This window comes from Micropterus salmoides, unplaced genomic scaffold (assembly GCF_014851395.1).
Source record: "Micropterus salmoides isolate LMB-PRFRI ecotype aquatic unplaced genomic scaffold, ASM1485139v1 Ms_hic_scaffold_4, whole genome shotgun sequence".
In the NCBI taxonomy this organism is placed as follows: Eukaryota; Metazoa; Chordata; class Actinopteri; order Centrarchiformes; family Centrarchidae; genus Micropterus; species Micropterus salmoides.
The window spans coordinates 12532808-12554475 of record NW_024043372.1 but is presented as its reverse complement, the minus strand read 5'-3'; the positions used below and the strand labels follow the sequence as shown (position 1 = coordinate 12554475).

Sequence of the window (21668 nt, the reverse complement as noted above, 5' to 3'; positions counted from 1 at the left end):
ATTCTACACTAATTAAACAGAGACTTTCTTTTTATGTAACCAGTTTTGTAATAGTTATGTCACCATTCCATGCTACACGCTAATGGTATACAATATATTCTAATCTTTACATAAATCAACACATTCAACTGCTTTATACTAACAGCAAATTATACAATATGAGTGCTGTCAAACTTTAAGCTGCAACATCAGTGTTTTATTTATTTTTCTTTCTGTAGCTGTCTCAACACCATACATAATTCTAAAAATATTTTAAACTGGGTATTTTTCATTTTACAAAACAGGGTTGTATAACTAGAATAAGTTTGTAGTTCCCTTTATGCTACTCACAAAAAGCACTTAAACACCGCGGACACAATTATTAGGGCAACAAAATGTTTAATTGTCCGGTGGTCACGCCTCAAAAGTCAGAGTGTTGCATTTGACTGAATAGCATTTTACAACTTTTTTTGACTTTTCAGCATGAGGTAAATGTCTGTGTTTAGCCCATTTCCCCTGAAGTAATGAAGCTGCCTTATAATCATGTACATCTTCATATAAGGTGTTCTTCACTTTCGCCACACCCTCCCTCGTTACACAAATACATATCACTTGAAAATGATTAACTCCAATGAGCATTCAAGTTATATGGTATGGAGTTGGAAAATGTGCATAGAAACAATTATTTATTCAAAATACTTACTTGCCTATTAATGGCGCACAGTGTATACAGTAAATAAATCATAGAAATAAAACCATCTTACATGGTGCAGTGCTGAGGATGACATGAGGAGTCACAGCCTGAGGGACAGCAGGGTGAATAGGATGTGGCTGGGTGGGTACTGTCTCTTAGCAGGCACTTCACCAGTATCACTGATACTCGGTAGATGGGTACCAATGATCTTCTGAGCAGTTTTAATCAGCCACTTCAGAGTCCTCCTGTCCTGGGCCGTGCACCTCCCATACCAGTTTGTGATGATTCTAGTCAGCGTGCTTTCTAGTGCTCCTCTGTAGAAGTTAACATGAACTTCGTCTTTTTAAGTTTCCTCCAGCTTGGAGATGTGAGATGACCTTGTCAGGTTCTCTGGGAATCAACATCCCAGAGAACCTGAAACTGTTCACCTGCTCCACTGATGTAGACAGAAGTGTGTGTCTTTGTCTCCTTTTTCCTAAAATCAATGATCAGCTCCTTGGTTTAGCTGACACTGACCAGTGGGTTGTTCTCTGTGCACCACTCTGCAAGATTATTGATTTCCTCCTGATATGAAGTCTCATTCTTTGAAATTCGGCCAGTGATAGTGGTGGTGCCCTACACAAACTTCACAAGAGTTGTCTTGATGTCAGGGGTTGCAGCGTGAACAGGAGAGTGCTGAGCACACAACCCTGGGGGGGCTACAGTGTTGAGCACTTGTCTAGAGTGGAGAAGGTGTGCCCGCCAATCTGAACTGTCTGGGGTCTGTTTGTGTCCAATATCCAGTTGCAGTTGTTTTTCTCAAGGTGTGTGTGGGCTGAGGGGAGGGCAGTGGATCGGTTTGTTCTGAAAGCAAACGGGTAAGGGTCCAGGCTGACTGGGATGTTGTTTTTTTTTTATGTCCTGCAGTGCCAGTTTCTCAAATCCCTTCATCAGAATGGGGTTGAGACTACACACTGCAGACCTTTCAGTAGTTTTACCCACACATGATGTTCCTGCATTTGTAGCATGTATACTGATTCTAAACATGCGTTTGCAAATGTGTTTACCATGAAAGAACAGACACCAAAAGTGAAAAAATAAACTATAAAAAATAAAATATATATAAAAAAAACACCTTTTGATTTTTGACTGCCGTTGATGCACATACAATGCTCTGCACAAAGGAACTGAAGTATTACATTCTTTGGAAAAACATTTTAGCTTTGAAGTTTAACTGGCCATTGAATTCTCAAATTGTGGTTTTATAGCGCATATATAATTTCATGTTCCATTTTCTTTGTGAATTGCATTGTACACTTGAGCCTTCTTCAGTTAGACAGTTTTCCAGTGGGAACACTCTAGATCTACTCAATGATATGTGGTGAGGAAATGGGACGCAACTAATGACAATGCTTTTACATTTAAAGCAATCATTAAAAAATGCATGTGCCATTCCATGTGATCTGGACACTAGTTTCATTTTTCCTTTTAAGATGTTATGATATAATAATTCATTTTGGGTGAGAGCTTAACAGAGAGCAGTTGGGTGTAGAGTGCACCAAAACTATATACACCCCAATAAAAAGGAGGAGGAAGCGTAATGCAAAGTTATGTGTACCAAGGTTGTGTAGTGTCTTCAAGTGCCCTTAATCTAACCCAATCAGACACCTCCTTCCCAACCATGACAACTCGACTTGGGAGCCAAATAAGCCAGTGGCACTTATCCACAGAAGACACTGACATGTTGCAGTAGAATAAACACAGGTGTAAATACCAATAATGGCTAAAAGGTCCCAGTATTGTGCATGCTCTTACTGGGACACTTCAATAGAGCCACCATTATTACTAACATCTGCTCTATTCCTACTATGAGAAGTAAAGGTGTCTGCTGTGAAAGTCCTACTGAGCTTCCTTCTAAATTTCAGAATGCATGTAGCAAGATTCAAGTAATCTAAACCTGCTGCTCAGCATGAAAACATGTTTGAAACAAACCGTTTCAATCATCAACCGCAATCCTTAATAAAAATACAGATGAGTTGTAATTTGATTTTCTTTATTGTACAGAAAGAGTGAGTGAAATTTACTGAGGCTGCTGTCCTCTGCCGCGTCCGAAGCCTCCTCTCTGCAACAGGGAAAGATTTTCAGTCAACCCCAATTCAACAGAAGAATAAGGTTTTCTAACTGCACGATACAAACTTAATTTAGCTTGCTGGCATTCCTTACTGAACACAAAGTAAGCTCACACCAACAAACAATTTTAAGGATTGTTGGGTATTCTTGTTGTATAATTGCGGTAGAAAACATTAATTTGCCAAAACATGAACAAAATATTCAAGACCAAAAATATGCCTTCAATACAAATATAGATACAAGAAATTTAAGAATTTATGGGTTAACAGTGCAAATATATAAGCAGTACTTACAAACTGGAACTCTGTGGCAGCTCCAGCACCGGCCTCTGCTTTCTTGTCTGCACCAGCTAATGGAGAAATTATGAATTAACAAGACACCAGAAACTAGCAAAAAGGAGGCTCACACAATGTTTTAGAGTACTCCTCACTACATTAAAGCAAAGATAGCAACGATAAATACCTCAGGTGTGAAAATACTAAACAAATTCAATTACTTGCCGTATTAAAACTTAAATGCACATGGTTGAAGTTCCCTTAAAATATGTTATTTATGTAAAATCTGTATGTTTCTTTCAAGGATATTGAATTCTCCCATTTCATTCTCAACAATAAATTGTTGGTAACTACAGAGCGTTCATTACATTTATTAATTTAGCTGACGCTTTTATCCAAAGCGACTTACAATTGCTAATTATGTCAGAGGTCGCACACCTCTGGAGCAACTAGGGGTTAAGCATCTCACTCAGGGACACAGAGGGGATTTGAACCTGGGTCTCTCACACCAAAGGCATGTTTGTTAGCCACTGCCCCATCACCACCCCAATTCATAATACCATCTTAGAAATGAACCTACCAAGCTAAGAAGTCACTTAATGTTAACGTTATGCTGCTCATTCCAACTATTAATATATAAGCAACTCAGTTCATCGAGTAATATTGTTGTAAGTATACTTACGGGGTGCAGCAGATCGCCTGTATGCATCTCTGTCAGCCTCCCCACGGTTAAGGCGGGCCGGCCTCTCTCCTTCCATTCCTGCAGAAATAAAGGATAATTCAGCTACGGTTCACTATGATTATGGGTTATTTTGCTCCAAAAAAAGAAAGAAATCAGAAGACAACCAGTATTGTTTAAAGTGAGAGCGCAAAGTGAGCAACAGTATTTATTTTTTTAAAAATTGCCTCAGGAACCCTTATGAGCAGATTATTCCTCACCAATGAAGTGGATTTAGGGTTTATTTTACCCCCGCTGACGACAATGCTCGTTATCCATTAGGTGCAGCAAAGTCAGACAGTAATTTATCAAACGTCCTTTGAACACACAGAACATTAACTTCCAGAAATGCAGACGCTCTGTCAAGTTGCTGTTCTATCAAAATTCACTTTGTTATGTTTTACACAGACATATGGTGCTCGTTATGGTAACAGCAAATTGTTAGGTACAAGGTACAAAGGAACACTGAGCCTAATTTAGTTATGCATCTGAAAATCTGATGAATTCTTGTAGACTTTGAGGCTGAGATCAACCAGCTCCTTCTCTCTACCAGCAGTAGCTGTACAGTAGTGAGGGACTTCACATCAGCAGGAGAGAACTACTGATGCCACATGGCTGAAACACCAAGGCCGAGAGCTTTGGGTGACCATGAACCAGTCCAACAGTATGTACAGTTACATATATATGCGTGTCAATAAGGAGATGAGGCCTACAAAAAAAAATAAACCAAGGTTATTACAAACGGGTTTATAATGAATGAATTCCTTATTCTAGAGATGTTGAAGGCTCTCTAAATATTTCCGTCTTGTTAAAACATGACAATTTGAAAATATTTTTTAAGATTACTGGTTACAGTATTGGTCACAATATTGGTGCATCTCTAAAGCAAGACTTTCTGGGGATCCTCAAGGATTCCTGTTTAATTTTAAGATACTACTTAAATTACATGAAGAATAAGCTGTTCTGGATCGATTTGAGTTTTAAATAGAAAATTCAGCAGTGTAATCAACAATTTGATTTGAATAAACCCAAAACAGGATGATTAACAAGCTGTATAAAGTCAGTGCATTTTAAAAAAGGACCCAAGAAACGCAGTCCAATTTGACAGCTTATTTAATTTCCTTTATAATGTAATTTAGTAAAATGGATAAGATTAAAATGTGATTTTTAATATTTGTACTGATAATGGAGGATGATGATCTGGCTCTCTATTATGATTTTCCCATGAGTCCAGACCCTTCATGCTTAATTCATCAGAAATTCTTATTGCGACTCAATTGGTGGCTGGATTTCCATTTTTAATGTAAAATAATTTAGTTACAGGTGCTACATGACAGGAAACTATCAGAGTTGATCTAACTCCTAACTGAGCCATTGCGGCAGCCTTTTAATTTTATGTACTTTGAAACTTGTGGTGTGCTTGTGAGAAATAAAGTGCATTCTTCTTAGAACAACTAAAGCAACAAAACATTCAACCAAAACCACATCACATGTACACCAGTGAGCTTACCCTTGGGCCTGGGCCTTGCGGTCTCAGGGCGGGTCTGGCGGCGCAGGGTGGCAGGAACAATCTCAGGGGGAAGGTGGAGGAAGTCTCTCAGGTACTGAATACCTTCATTGGTGAGGTACCAGTAAAAATGACGCCAGGCAAATTGCTCCTTGACATACCCACAGGACTTCAAGGACTGGAGGAAGAGCACAAACATGTCGTCACACTGGAGCACCACCAACTGTTCTACTGTATATAGTAACATATGTTTCCTTTTGGGCTATTGTTCCTAAACTTTTCAGCCATGCTCTCCTTTAGAAATAAACCAAAAAAAAATTCTATCTCCCTCAGTTTTTAAACAAAAGGAGCCCCATTGAGGTGTATAAGTAGCCTCATCAATAACATTAACAGTTTCTTTACAAGCATCATCATCATTATGTTCTGTTGTGCAAGAGAAGGTAAGTTCGACTTTGCCCAAACAAAAACACAAGGTTCTCCTGATACTGACTGACTGATGAGCATCACTGGTTTCTCTTCGCTGTCAAAACTCATTTAGATCTGTACTTCATATTTTGCTTCCCTAAAAAAAAAAATCTAGCTAACCTGATTCATGTCAGCATCAAAACACACCCGCATTTGTATCACTCCAAAATGAATCCGCCATGTGCGAAGCCATCAGGAGGAGTCTCCTAGCCCAGGTTTGTGCCTCTCATGTACAAAAAACAAACAAACTTGTTCTGGTGGTATTTTCACTGTCCCCAAAGACTCAACTGCAACATGAGAAACAGGTTTACAAATTTTTTTTGGATTAAATATTTTTTCATCCAGATGGCGAAAAGAGCCTTGGGAACAGGAAAAAGTGTTCTTAAATGATCTTTAGGGTTTTCCAAACATCTGTTTTAGAGAAACCGATACCTCCTTGACCCCGGATGCATACAAACACCAGTGGCACAAACTGGGACTAAATGTCCGCTAGTGTGAGAACTACTTTAAGGGACTAGAACATAGCTCAGCTATGTATTGGATGGTAATTAATTCCAAAGCCTTATAGCAGAATTAGAGCCTGAAATATACCAATATTTACTAATGTGAGTGGATGTTGCTCAGTGTTTTGAATTTTACAAACTCAAATGTTGTCTGCTGCATCTTGACGTTTCTCTTCTGAACTTGACCTGCTGTTTCTACTAATGCGATATGAACAGCAACTGCCTGCACTGACCTGCTTACTCAACACAGCCACATCACAAATAACTATTTATCCTTTAGAGAATGCAATCACCCTATACTGACACTAGCCTGAACATCTAAAATAAGTAAAACCCAGACCTTGAGACAAACACTGACGACACTACTTGTGCCACCTAGGCTTAACAGGAAACGTTTCACCAATTGTCACAGCTTGGTCCAGGCTATATCCACGCAAAAAAAAAACAAAAAAACAAAAACTAAAAATGTCAAGTGCTCAACTTTCATCACCCAGTTTCTCACCTGCATGGCTTTCATCACATGAAGGTTGGGCACATTCTTGTCAGCAAGCTCGGGATGCTTAGCCAAGTGGACGTCTTTCTTGGCCACCATGACTCCCTCCTTGAAGAGGAGCTCATAGATAGCAATGCGGTTCTTCTTGGGCATCAGCATCTGTGTCAAGGTGCACGCATGTTAGTCCATTCAGCTTATGTTAACATCCACTATGGTAGCATGCTAACTGGCTAGCCTGTGAGCCACCGTACCTACATCTAGAGATATAAGTTAAAGTATGCCGAAAGCAAGCAAACAAACACTTTATTAGATCAACACACTAGGATTGTTTTAAAATGTTCACTTCACCAGCCGCACTATTTTATAAATATTAACGTTGACCCAATGCGGCCCGCGTTAACCGAGAAAAATGGCAGTCGTACGTGAACATCAGAGCCGGGGTTTGCTTCCCCACTTTAAAGTCTAATATCCACAATTATAAAGTATTTAACGCTAAAATACGTTTACTTATTCAACTGTGACATAAATAACAATCGAACATCAAACATTATTGTTTTATAGAACATGAGATGTTGAAGATATATTTAGATTACTACGCCGGGTCTGTCTTTACCTTTCCACTTGTTAGGGGACCGGAGCCGGAAGGACCGGCTGTCGTTGATCAGGAAAGGTTTATCCACTCGGTCCGGGTCCGCTCGAGACGAATCGCCCCCTGCTGGTGTGGAGGGGAGCTTGGCACTGTACTAGACTGCAGTGGTGGAAGAAGTATTCCCATCATGTACTAATGCCACAGTGTAAAAACACTCACAAGTAAAAGTTCTTCATTGAAAATGTTACTTAACTAAAAATATACAAATATAAATGTATTATTTTAATTTGCAAGCATTTCACAAACATGGACTGTATAAAAGAACTGCAACTAACAATTCTTTTGTCAATTTATCAAATAAAAGTTTATACTACAAAATGAAGAAACTCAACTAAATTTTGTGATTAACTTGATTTAAAAAAAAAAAAGATTATTCTTTCTTTTTACTTAACCACACAAACCACATTATCACGCCCTCCTTCTAAATGATCCCCTCTTAATGTAGAGCTCTGTTTGTTAAAGCAGTTTTATTGCAGGTTGAGTTTAATGATCCAAAACGAGATGAGAAAATTTACTCATAACGAACAGCATAGTAGGAAAAGGGTTTCCACTCAGCTTGTTGACTGCAAACTGAGAATTAGGTCTGCGACTAACCATTATTGTCATAATCTATTAACCTATTGATTATTTTTATCAATCTAATGATTTTTTTGTCAACAAAATGTAAGAAAATAGTGAAAAAGAGCAACTTCTCCAAATTACTTATGTCCAAACACAGAAAAGCCACAAATCTTCCTATTTGAACCTAGCTTAGCTCTTTTTAAAAAAATAAATTGTAGATTAATTTATTGTTAATTATGTAACCTTTTTAGCACCACATTTAAACACTGGCTTTATTTATATTACTTTCAATGATTGTAACATCCATAGCTGGCCTATATAAGTTTCTTTTCTTTTCTTTTTATTTATGAGTCGTATGAGTCTGTGTTATTTATTGATTTCATCATGTTATCATCCCTTTTCATTCAGAATCACATTTCAAATTTACATTAGATTTATTGGCAAGTATACAAGGATTTTGTATTGGTATTTTGGTGCATAACAATAAACATAATATGAAAATATGGAATATATATATATATATACTATATAGAAGTATGATGAATGGTGGAAATATTTGTCAAATTTATCTGTTTTTAAAATGAAAAGAGGTCTAGACCATGGAATGTGCAAAATATTGTAGCATGAATAAAATATTTATATATAGTATAAAAATATGTGCAATGTGAAAAGATAATAATAAAGAAGAAGGGGAGTGTCCTCATACGTTTCGTGCTGGGGTACTAAAAGATGCAGGCCTTATGTGAGGCATTGTTGTGTAATTTTTAGAATGTATTTTTGTACTTTTAATTTTGCTTGTCTTTGGTAAATTTGTAGTCTTGACATGTTGAAATTTTGGTTTAAAAATGTGTTCTATTATTATAATGGATATAGCGCATATAACAACAACAATAATAATAATAATAATAATAATAATAATAATAATAATAATAATAATAATATAATAATAATTGAAAATTTACCATAGACTTTATAAATATGCGTTTCCGGTTTTCCGCCGAAGGTTCCGCCTCAAAACCTTTATTTTGAAAGAGTTTACCGGAAGTCTATTCGTTATGGCTACCTTGACTGACACTCGAGGACCATCCCCCATCTGGAGGCTCCGTTCAGAGATACGTTTACCGGCGGTACAACGGAGGTAGTCCTGCAGATGAAGACAATGATCACATTATAACAATATTCAAAGAAGCTGGATTAAAATTACGTTACGGTATGTTATTCTTATGTTTTATAACCATATTCATCAGCAGATCAGCTTATCTTGTTGTTGAATGAACTAGTTCAGTATGACCAGTCATTGCTGAACCGTTACGTCTGCTGTCGGTGAGAACACACGTAACATATGCTATTTCAATCAGTTATGTTTTTTTCTGAGACTAAATTAAAAGTTATTTGCTTTGAGAAGAAAAGTCTGCTGATTGTTATAGCCTCTCTGTTTGCATCACAAAACCAGCAGTTTTGTGCAGAAGTGCGGGAGATCTAACTTGAACTACCGCTACTCCTGTACAGTACACCTGCTTCAAATCCAAATGAATCAGGATCTATATAACAGGTTTACAATTTGATATAAGAAAATTACATTTGTAGGAGTTGCTGTGCAGAACGTGCAGCAGCAGCAGCAGCAGCAGCCTGTGCTGGCTGCAGCAGAGGGCAGGGAGGATTGTCGAAAGTGAAAAAGCTTGTCTCTGGGGAAAGCCTGTGCTTTCTCCAGACCAGCACATTTCTTTGATTTATCGTTGGAGAGCAGCTGGTGGTAGATCAGGTCAGAGCTGCTTTGAGGTGCCGGCCTCCATGTGAATACAGACTCTTATCTCTGAGTGAGCTCTGTCCACGGTTCTGAACTCTGCCCGGTCACTGATGGACTGTGGCATCATACATACATTACGCCAGGCTGCTGTGCATCTCTAATGGAAAAGGTTGTATACAAATGTTAGATTAAATACCAATAGATAACAAATGGTTGCCTTTAACAGAAGTCAGTTTATTCCAAAAAACACTTAACATTGTGTCTTAACATTTACATATAGCTCAGTTTAGTCATCATGAGGAACACTGCTCAGCCTGTAAAACATTTGCTTTCTCAGCTTCTTCTGTTGAGTCTGAGAACATATTTGGGCCATCTCAGCTTGGACTCAGAGAACACACACACACACACACATATATAGCGTATATTATTAGCGTTTACAAAATGCACAAAATTGGAGATGTGGAGTTTGAGCAGCTGCACTGGCACCAGTTTCTTTTCAAATGTATTCATTTCAACTATCCTATCTACTTACAAGAGCTACTCATCCCGCAAAATTTTAATTAATCTCTTAGACGTAATAACCATGTCCTCTCTCTTGTTCCAAAAAATTCACATAACAAAAACATGTTATAATGAGGCTCTTAGAGACTGGAGCCATTGGGTTGCATTTTTAGAAGTGTAGGATTCAGCGTTTTTTAAGCTTGGCCTAAACTAGAGAGACTAAAGGTCAGGATATCTCTGCGGCTTTGATTTTGACCATACTTTTTTTAACCAACTTTGTGGAAGTTGAATTGCTGGAGTACGCCTTTAAGGTCACTGTACTTGTCTGTAGTCTGGTTTAACTGTAAAGTCAACAGACACTGTAATTGTCCACTTCTTGTATGCTGGAAATTGTCAGCCTGACTACGTACATTTAACGTCACTCTGTGTAATTGCATTTTATACAAACTGAGTAGTAGTATTTGAAACATAGAAATCTAAAGTCGGTTTCTACCTAATGTGTGAAAAAGTGAAAAGTGTCATGTCATTCTCACTAGGGCTGAAATGACTAGCTAATTAATCACAAATTAACCAAAAACAAGGGTAATAATTGCTTAATTAATTTATCAAGTAAATAATTGCTTGTTTTGTCTCTCAAGAACGAGGATTTGATGCTTCCTTTGTTTTATGTGACGTTTATAGAGTAACCGATGAACTTGTTATTCAGAAAAATGAAAATAATAGTAATGATGGTTATTCTATCAATGTCAATGTTTTTGCTGTCAACAAGTAGAAATCTCTGCCTCCTACACGGTTTGTGATGAGGAAGTCATCTCATCTCATTTCTGATCACCAAACCCATCAACCTGCAATAACAAAGCGCAAACAAACACAGCTCTTCTTGAAGAGGGGATCATGTTACTGAGGACAGTACTGTGAGCAAGAGTTTATCATCAACTACAAAAGGAATATGAATAAGTTTTCTCTCATCAAGTTGAACACAACGCTAGATGGATTTTCGAGGGTCATTATCAGGATCAGTGTGTGGTTTATTTAGTTTGGAGACGTAATCGTACGCTCAAGTATTTTAACTAAAGATCCAGTTTTGCATTTCATGGAAATATCATAGCTGAGGGTCATTTAGAGAGATAGGGGTGGGTGGATTTATGTGTGTCTCTGCACGCATGTTAAAGTGCTTTTATTTGAGTGAGTGACAAATGAGGGAGCTGCATTTGATTTGCAGCGCCCGATTCAACTCCTCCCTGTTTTTGTAGGAGCAATGACAGATGAGCCGTCACTGCTAATGTAATTAATTAGACTAAACCCTAAGTCGCCTTTTCCCCCCTCGCCTTTCTGTGTAAATAATTATAGACTTGACCATGGTATTCCCAGTGGGCATAGACACCACTGCCTCCCATTTACATTTGCACTTACAACCTTGGCATGTCACATCTGCTGCTCAGAAGCCCCGTCTGACGTTAGCTGATTGAAAGCAATTAGGCTCACTTATTCTTTTCTGTTAGTCCCTTTGCCTTTTTAATCAAGAATATGGCATCAGACAACCTACGCCTTTTCCATCTATGTCTGGGTTTGGATCAATGCAATTAAAATTTTCATTTCATCTCAGTTCCTATGAGAATTATACCACAACACTAAATAGTTTATGATAATTGTTTCAAAGTTAAGTACTGCTCTCCTGAATTCAGATTCAGTGCATCTTCTGAAAGCCACTGTATTTATTATCTATGGACAAACACTCATGTCGATAGTTTACACCACTTAATGGAAAGGAACCTCTTAAAGCTACATGTTCATGTTCAGAGACTGCAGATATGTACAGGCTGGATGGTCAGAGAGCAGGGCTTTGGCTTTGGCCTGTGGTAATTGGAGCCTGAGATAGGATCCTCACAGGGGATCATGGGAGAAAGACTGCATTTCCTTAAAGGGCCAGGGGTTTTGCATCCTCTGTCATTCCTCTCCAGCTGATGTTGCACATGAACAGATTCAGAGAGTTTGACCTGTACTGGTGCATGGTGGGTGTTACTGTGATACGGAAAAGGGCAACGCTGTCATTATACCAGGGCATAGTGTGTTGTGCAGGCGTTGGACTGTGGAGTGGCAGACGAACATGAGATAACGATTGCACGAAAGAATAAATGTCATTCATTGTTTTGTGTTTTACAAAAGATGGCAGGTAGCTGTGTGATGGAAAAAGAAAGGCCAGGATGAGCCTGATTCCATTTTATGATTAGCTTCACATATGATTCAAACTTACTGCTGTTTTTTTGGTGTAGCACTTTTACTGTGCCTTCATGATCTTTTAATCAGTAATATTTTTTGGGATTTCAAATTTCTAGGACTGCCAATAACAAATATTTGTATTATTGATTCATCTGCTGATTATATTCTTGATTAATCCATTAAAAAAGCTAAATAAATGAAATCACAATTTCCTCAGAACCCAAGTTGATGTTCCAAAACTCAATGAAATTCACTTTTTCAGAGACTAAGTCTGTGTCTTAAATCTCGCTTTATTTATTGTATAGTGCTCTGAAATGTCCCCACAATAATGATAGATGCGAACATTACTATTATGGTGATGATGGTTCCTAGTAAACCACTATGTGGTTGGTGTCTATTATGGAGTAGTGAATGAGTGAACAAAAGAGTGGACTTGGACATAGCTTTTATAAAATCACCTCATGTACACATTAGAGAATCTGAAACCGGAGATTCGGGGGCATTTTTGCTTAAAAAGTTACTTAACTTCACATGGAAAAGGTGTAAATTTACTTGTGGATTAATCCTTTCAGCTTGACAAATTCCCTATATATAAATAATACATACATATGTCTGGGTAGGAAACTGTTTAGTCTCAAAAATGTATATTTAACTGCATTAAAGTGTTGTGTTATGTATGAGGTGTTTTGGAAATGTCTTCCCAGACACCGATTAGAAATTCCCTGAGTGGGGAATGTGTCGACTGTGCTGCATGGTGCCTATAGATTCTGAATCAGCAGAATCTAACCAGCAGGGTATACAGTGCAGATCAGCAGCAAAACGGCTTCATGCCAACACAGTATTTTATCCCGGGAGGTGCAGCTAGGCCCCTGCCTCATGATACATTCATGGACAGATACAAAGTATGGGTTAAGCTCAGTCCCAAGATTTATCCAAAATATTCACTTTTATAAAACTCTGTACCTGAAATTACTCAGCCAACTTTTCCAAAGCAGAAATTTGCTAAAATGGTGACACAGTACATGACTCATAATGTGTTTTGCTTTCATGTCAGGTCTTGTTTTGCAGAGGCAGCTGAAGTGTTTTTTTCTATGAAATCCTAGGTTCTTCTAGGTTCCCTGATGTGAAAAATTGCTGCTTCTCTCTGTCTTGAATATTTTTATCTTTATCGACCAAGAGATTAATCGATAAATTGAGAAAATAATCACTAGTTGCAACCCAGGTTTGAGACTAATTACTCTCACTTTTGTTGAACAGATCTCACAACTGTTGCCACTAAAGGCTCTAACCTGTGATGAAATATCATATGCAGTTAATGCTTCAGTTTTATGGGCTCCCAGGACAAAGAGGTTGGGAACTAGTGTTACATGGCTGTGGGATTGCTCAAACTACATTTTAGACGAGTTTGGTGTAAGTCAACCTTGCATGACCACTGTTGAGAGTGCCGTGGGACACGTCATCGACGTGCATGCTTTCACTTTCCGGGGAATAATAAATCAGTCTGCATCTCCGGGGCACCTCAGCTGTAGACGGCAGAGCTTAAGAGGAACATGGTTGTTGGCGTGCAAGTTCTCCTCTGAGGCTCAACAGTTTCAGATTTTTAGTGTCAGTGAAGTGTTGTAGTGCCAAAGGGGGACGGAGGAAGAGGGCTTGATGTTGCCATGTCGACTGGGTTTTGTTAAAGAATGAATAAATGATAAAACCAGTGGTTCATACCATTTTACTTTGACAGAAGCAACTGTGCATGTTTGCAGTACGACAGTTATTTCCATTAATTATAGATTCAGTCATTTGTCATATAAAATGTGATAATAGTGAAAAATGCGCGCCACAAACCACATGCTGATGGGCGTAAGGAAGTTGTTATTAAACAGTCCAAATTAAAATTTTTATCACATAAATCAAAGAAAAGCAGCAAATACGCTGGAACTAGATTGTGTTTGGTGCTTTGGTAGCAAAAATGAATCAAATCATTGTTGCAAATTAATTTTCTGTTGACTGACTTGTCAGTTAATCATTTCATCACTGTTTATAAATAATATTTGTCTGGGAAGGTATCTGTTTGGGTTAGAAGTTAGAGTCTCAAAAAAGTTCTAAGTTTTTACCTACAACTCAGTTAGCAAATCAGTCAGGAAGATGAAAGATGCAGCTAACAATCTCACCTCAAGGCGCATATATAATAGCTCTCGTAGAGCTTCCAGGCATAGGACATGATCTTCATCAGAAGGTGGAGTTGTTTAAATTTCCTCCTCCTCCACGTTGGCTTAAAAGTTTAGTTTCAAATGTATTCATGACAAGTATTCATGTGATATGATCGAAAGCGTCAGGACAGCTTAGAAAATGGAAGTTTTCTGTCAGCTGCTGTTTCCAAGATCAAGAATGAACTTTCAAATTGAGTTATCAAATTTTTTAAGGCCTATTTTCTCGATTAATTGTTTGGTCTGTCATGTCAGAATGTCAGAATATAGTGAAGATTTTCCCAGAGTCTAAAAGTAACATCTTCCAATTCTTACCCCACAACCCAATTATGTTTACTATCATAGATGACAAAGAACCGCAGCAAATCCTCACATTGAAAACAGAGACTATTTGGAAACAGTTCATTTAGTATCAAATCTACAGTATATATCTATATTTACATTTTTGTTGCTCGACTAATTCATTAATGGACTTAACATTTCAGCGCAGATTTTCTGTACTTTTCCAGATTATCTGTACCTGGCAAAGCTGTTCTTTTTTCACTTTGTTGATTGAACTGCAGCCTTCATGCTGACTGACGGTGTTTCCTCTCAGTGCATCTCACTTATCAGCAAGAGGAGATCTCATTCATGAGAACCACAACAGAGGCTTTTAGTCTGTGTGGGCATGTGTGTAGCTTCTATAGCTTTTAGCAGCTGCACTGTTTTTTAATGAGTCACTTCCATTTTCCTGCCCAGTCTCAGCTTCAGTGTGCACACACTTTGACTCAGCTGAACCGGGGGCTTCAATAAACGCACTGTCTACAATGACCCTCTGCACTGGACAGTGGGGAAAAAACGGTTATTGACTGATTACAAACAAACTGGGATGGACAGCACAGAGGTTCCTCCCCACTTGCCCTTAAGTATTGATTCAATTTTTTTATCCCTCGAGTACTCGAAATTGGCTGTGCAGAGAATACTAAATGGTGTTCCACAACCAACCACACATTATTTTGTGTGGACATGTTTGAAATTATTTTTTTTGTGAAAGAGTGGTGATGGTTAAATGTCCAGTAGAAGTCTGTTTGTGTGTGCAACAACACAGCAGTGTGCGGGTATGTGTGGATGTGCATGTGCCTCAAGGTGACTGCCTAAAAGAAAAGTGAGTCTGGGATTTGTTTTCTCACTTTATTCCCTGTAGTCAAATCTAAATGTGAAGTGAAACTAAAATGATATCATTAGGTCCATGTTTCCAAGGTCAAGAACTTACAGTTTGGACTGAAAGCTAAGTCAGATGTAAGTGCCTCCACAATTGGCTAGACTTATGTCACTCCATTGCTGAGTGACCTCCACTTGCTACCCATGGCCTCCCGAATCAAATTCAAGTCACTAATGCTTGCATACAGAGCTACTGCTTTATCTGCACCCATCTACCTAAACTCCGTAATACAAGTTTACGTTCCTTCACTACGCTCCTCCAATGAACACCGCCTGGCTTTGCCATCACTTCACACAAAGCAATCCCTGTCCTGGCTGTTCTCATCTGTGACACCACGATTGTGGAATGAGCTACCACACACCATCAGAGCAGGGGCGTCCCTCTCAAACTTCAAGAAGCTCTTGAAAACTCATCTCTTCTCCTAACCTCTAAAATGCACTTCCTATGATCTTCATCTATCCCCTTACAATTCTCTTTGTTGATTGCACTGTTGCTTACTTTGCACATTGCATTGTTAACTCTTACTTCCCTTTCCCTTGGTATTTACCCCATTGATGATATGTGCTATTAGCTCTTCCTAGTATTTATTTGTGCTCTTGCTAGTATGTATTGTCAGTTGTAGATCTCGTGCTGTATTTGATGCTTTGTTTATGCTTGTATGTTGTTCCTCAAATGTAAGTCGCTTTGGATAAAAGCGTCTGCCAAATAAGTAAATGTAAATATAAATGTAAATTTGATCAGCTGTCCACTGAGCAGCTCCACTGGAGCAGTTGGGGCTTCAGGCCCTTGCTCAACACCACCACAGCAGTGGTAATGAGAGGAGTTGTAATGAGGGATAGTGAGATGAGAAAGTCGACACCACTCTCATATCTGCCCGTTTAATATGAAGCTGGAGCTAGGGACCTGGTTACCTTAGCTTAGCATAAAGGCTAAAAGCAGGGGGGAACAGCTAACATGGCGCTGCCCGAAGGTAGAAAAAAAATCTAATGCTCACTAATTAAAACTTTACATTTCATTATTATAGCAAAAGAGACAAAGATCTAAAATTATATTAGTCAGACTTTAGTTTGTTGTGTCGTGTTGTTTACATATAAAAGGTTTCTGAGAATCGTACAGGCTGTTGGGCAGACTTTGACTCATGACCTCAGGATGTTGGATCTTGTCAAATTACAGCAAAAACACAGCATCAATTATAAGATTGTGTCCAGCCCTTTCAGTTCTTCTTGTGCCTGCACAGGGATCGTATATTACTTCCTACTATAATGGGATGTAACACCGGGGTCAAATGGAGTGAGCCCCGCAGGGAGAAACATGATTAGATGATACCCAGATGGCACTTAACTGGGGAGAGAAGCATCTGTCTGTGTGGATAGACAACTGGTTTCATTTTCAGTATTTTATAACTTTAAGGATTTCAAGCGGCAAATCTGCAAGTTATTATCCTCTGCTGTGTGTTGCACGATCAGTGGAGAAAATGGCTGTCTGCTTCAGCGGGAAGCTTCTCTGTCTATTATCAGAGGACACACACCTGTGTGCTCTGATTCCTTTCATTCGCTGCATCACAGAAAATAACAAAAGAGGTTTGTGCATTTGTCCTCAAATGTGTTGAAGCATTCATTATGTTTTCATTTATGTGCAGAAACGGTGTCCTCCCAAGATAATTTCTGTTTTTTTTTTACAATGCTGTTATTCTTTTATTTATGCATCATTTAAAAAAAAAGACTTATTGTGGATCAGACGTCTTTCCTCGTCAGAAAGACATTCAACCTTTACATGTGTCATTCATTGTACATCAGCAAATCTGTATTGATTGATCCAGTCTTCCCGTCTGCCTTTATCTTTTTGATGAGTAACTCTCTGTCTCTTTCGTCCTTCTCTCTATCAGTCTCTCTCTGAATCTCCTTTGCCAGACTACATGACTCTTTTCTAAGGAATGTGTGTGACAAGGCAGAGCACTCAGTCTCCACCCTCTCTTGCAGCTAGCTAATTATTGATGCTTTAGTGTGTCTTCTAAAGGATCTGTCAAAGTTCAGTCTCACATTGTGTGTTTGTGTGTGTGTGTGTGTGTGTGTGTGTGTGTGTTGTGTGTGTTTGTGGAAAAGGCGTGCTAGACTGCAGGATGTGTCATGGTTGCAGGTGAGCAGTGACACTCTCTGACTCTTGGTTTCAGGTGTCAGTTCTCCTGAAGCCTGTCAGAACTTACATGGAGTGACGCTGTCGAGGACTGAGAGGCCGCAGAGAGGACAGACCAGGTTCAGTAAACTGCTCTGAAATGTAGTGAAACGTCTGAATGTCTACTTTTAAACCTTATATAAAGTATACTTACTGTTGTGTAGCTGAATTTGTAACTTTGGGATTTTTCCAGTAGTTGCTTCCATGTTAGCTGATAAAAGTATGAGTGAGGGGTTTTTTTTTGTGTGTGTGTGTGTGTGTGTGTGTGTGTGTATATTCATATGTTATTTTAAACGGGTCATTGCCAAAAAGAGCCAAGAACGTCATCTTAGATTAACTACATATGGACCTTGATCTTTGCCTTATCTAATTAAAGGTATGGACTTTAAAATAACCCTCCACTCATTTAGCATTTAGACTCACAGAGGACAGTTAAAAACAATCGATGCAGCAGAATCAGAGTTATCATCTTTTTTATTCCATATGTTCTTGTCAATACTGGCGCCTACATTACCCACAATGCAACTCGGCTGCTGACATTTCAGCCGGACATTTTAGGGTTTTACACTCTATGGGTGTTATGCTAGTATCGGCTGATGTAACATCGAGCTGCTAGCCAAAAGCAGAGATAAGGAGCGGGGTAACAGAGGTCTGATACCCTCTCTTCCCTCTAACGCCACAGCCCCAGGTTTTTAATTTTCAAACATGTAGTCTTTAGCCCCAACTGATTTTGTGCAGCTCTCTCTGGAGTCACAAAGGCCCTATACACTTATTTTTTTCACATATGCACTCATGGCAGACTCTTAAAGTATTCACAATGGCATTGCAGTGGCATACCCTTGGACGCCCTCTGAGGTAGAGCATGTGATTTTGGAGAAAGCTAATCCAATACACCAATCAATAACAGGTGGCATCCGTGCACAGGACAAGGGGCAGTGGAAGCGAGAGGGTCGGTAAATCTGGCACTTGCTACTGCCAAAGGGGAGACGGTCAGAAGAAAAGAGATTGAAAAATTTATTCTGTCACCAGGCAAGGGGCAAAGAGCCGCGTTAACACCAGTGTCCAAGAGGATCACTGAAGGGTGGGGTGTATTTGTTAAGAATAAAACAAATATCAACAAGTTTCTTTAGAATCACATACCCCTCCTTTTAAACAGTGGAAACACGGATTTCAATAAATTAGACTATGAGTGTGATGTATAAAGGCTGTAGCTGCTAAAATAGGACAACTGCACATGTATTTAAGTCTGCTTGTGTCCAGAACTTCTGTATTATTGATGATACATAAATATTGTAGAGAAACAGGAATGAGTTTCACTTATTCTACTGTCTGGCTGCAGGTTTTGAAGAATCGTTGTTTATGCCTGAAAAGACTTACCAGCATGTTCTCTTGCTGCACTTTTTATCTGATTGGATACAGCATCAACAATTTTTTTCTGCATGTGCACTACTATTTTGTTCATACAGCTACTTGTATTTGTAAGGGGAAAATTAACAACTGCAATCCTGTTCTGCAGGCTTACATATAAGCAACACCATGAGAGCAGCTGATGGTTAAGTACCTTTGATAAAACCAACAGCTGTCCGGGGTAGGCGAGAGCCGTACATATTCTTTTTCTTCATTCACATTTTATTTACTTGCAACACTCATGTTTGCATCCGAGACGTCAGCTGAGAATCCAGGATGGTTGGCAGGGCTGGAAGTTTTTATCAGGGACCATCAGTCCGGTGATATTAACCTTGGTGAAAACTGGAGTGTATTGTTTTTTACATATAAGAATACATCATCAAACAAACTCACACACTTATCTGGCCTTTGGTTTGCACCACACAAAGTCGATGTATTTTGTGCTGTTGGGATCAGCTGTGACATGTAGTTTTTTCTCATGGACGCAAAATAACTGCCCTCAAGGTGTAAAACACATGATATACATAGTTCTTGTTCAGGCTTGATTTAGTGCTGCTCATTCTTTGTTTTATAATCAAATTGTCTTGACAGTGACGTGAGATCACATCAAAACTTAAAGAGATTCTCTACGTGAGGTTGGTCATCTCCTCCATCTGTTTACACAGCAGTGTGAATTATTAAAGAATGTAGTTCTATATATAGGACGTGAATCTGATGAGGGCAGGAGCAGCAACACAGTTTGTTCTGAGGGAAAGAAAAAGAGTTGCATTTGAGTAATGTGGCCAGGATCTCACTGCACAGGAGGTATGCGCAGAGTGTGTGTATGTGTGATGGTATATTAAGTAGTGCTGGACAATGAAACAATAACAATAATTATCGCAATATGATTTTTTTCAATAACAATATAACAAATGTTCAATAAATATTCAATAAATGTTTGATTTTATTCACTTGAATCATACACTAATTAGGATTTAATTGTTTTATTATATTTTTTTTTAGTTGAGGAAAACTGACTGAAAAAAGCTTTCACTTAATTTTACTTATGCATATTTGTTGACAAAGATTTGATCGTAATTGTTTTCAATGTTTTACCTCAGATTTGTGAAGTAATCAACTGTTTGGCATCAAGTGTTGTCCATAAAAGAGGGTTTAAACCACAATTAACCATCAGGTTTCTTAATTATCGATATCGAAAAATATGAAACTTTTTATCGTGATAACATTTTTGGCCATATTGTCCAGCCCTAATATTAAGATGTTATAGATAGTGGAAATCATTAATTGATCACTTTTTCAAACAACACAAAAAGCTCCTGTGCGAGGGCGCATAACAGGAGGAGGAGAAGTGTCACCTCATTTTTATCAGCTATTTTGGAATATGTCAGCAGCCTTTGTTGTATTTTTTGGTTCCTGTCATCTTTCATCTCAGATTCAGTATGATGGATGAACTGAAGTGTAGTGCACTTCTTCTTTCATCACATTTTTTTGGTTATTGTGTTTAACTCTTACTTAACATGCTTCACTTATAGATCCCAATGACCAAAACAAATTATATTATATATTATTTATTACTTTTTGGGCAAGCTTTGGAGTTTCCATGAGATACACTGTAATTTATTCAATTCTTTCTGTTTTAAAAGGAACTCCAGTGATTGAGTATTGCTTCCATAAAGATGTGGGACTCACCAGAGACACATTAAAATGGTCTAAATTGAATCGGGAGAAACCGAAATTCCAGACTTTATTCTATAATCTGGGTCAAGCTCCAGAAACTCTGGATCCTGCAATTCCCACAATGCAAACAAACTCATATCTCATTGGACCACTTCTGTCCCTAAAGTTCCACTTCCTTTTGTTATATGGGCTTTCCCTTAACAATATCAAGCTCCGAACCAAAGCTAAGATAACCCTGATGATGATTTAAAGCAACTGTACAAGAGCTTTGCTTGTCGTAAACTGTATTTATTTAAATTTCCCCTGATAAAGAACAATTCTTAAGCCGCATTCAGACCAGGAAGGTCGCTAGTTTACTTCCTTTGGACCAAATACAATGTTGATTTTCTTTTGGGTGCGGTTTGCTTCCAGGCTGCCCTTTTTATCAAGTGAACCAGAATTTGTAAATATAACCACGTTGTGCAAAGTCATCTATTCAGTGGACAGAAATTCTGGCATGCTGACTGTGGCACTGCGCAGAAGACGGATCAGGTGGAAAGTCAGAATTCATAGAGAGAGGCTATGTTCACCCAGATCATCAGATTATTACATC

General features: G+C 38.5%; 2 protein-coding genes across 3 annotated transcripts in view; one reads left to right on the top strand and one right to left on the bottom strand.

Moving 5' to 3' along the window:
• Positions 1 to 2688: 2688 nt before the first annotated feature.
• On the bottom strand, positions 2689 to 7468 carry rps10 (ribosomal protein S10). Its single transcript, XM_038695507.1, has 6 exons — positions 7357 to 7468; positions 6753 to 6902; positions 5286 to 5460; positions 3740 to 3817; positions 3076 to 3131; positions 2689 to 2774 (listed from the first exon to the last, which is right to left on the bottom strand). Exons 2-6 carry the CDS (start codon positions 6900 to 6902, stop codon positions 2733 to 2735), a joined length of 501 nt encoding a protein of 166 aa, XP_038551435.1. The 5' UTR covers positions 7357 to 7468; the 3' UTR covers positions 2689 to 2732.
• A 1482-nt stretch (positions 7469 to 8950) lies between these two features.
• Positions 8951 to 21668, top strand: part of pacsin1b (protein kinase C and casein kinase substrate in neurons 1b) — a 31058-nt gene continuing 18340 nt past the window's right edge. Inside the window, exons 1-2 of one of the 2 annotated variants that reach the window (XM_038695502.1) lie at positions 8951 to 9163; positions 17991 to 18072. The gene's annotated coding sequence lies outside the window, so the exon portion shown is untranslated. The remainder of the gene's footprint in view (positions 9164 to 17990; positions 18073 to 21668) is intronic. The other variant, XM_038695505.1, reaches the window with a different exon arrangement.

Bases quoted from the DNA above. Each gene is read 5' to 3' on its own strand.
- rps10 (XM_038695507.1), bottom strand. From the start codon at position 6,902: ATGCTGATGCCCAAGAAGAACCGCATTGCTATCTATGAGCTCCTCTTC. The intron at 5,461-6,752 runs GTGAGAAACTGG...CTCTTCCTCCAG, and splicing joins ATGTGATGAAAGCCATGCAG to TCCTTGAAGTCCTGTGGGTA. The intron at 3,132-3,739 runs GTAAGTATACTT...TTTCTCCATTAG, and splicing joins CAGGCGATCTGCTGCACCCC to CTGGTGCAGACAAGAAAGCA.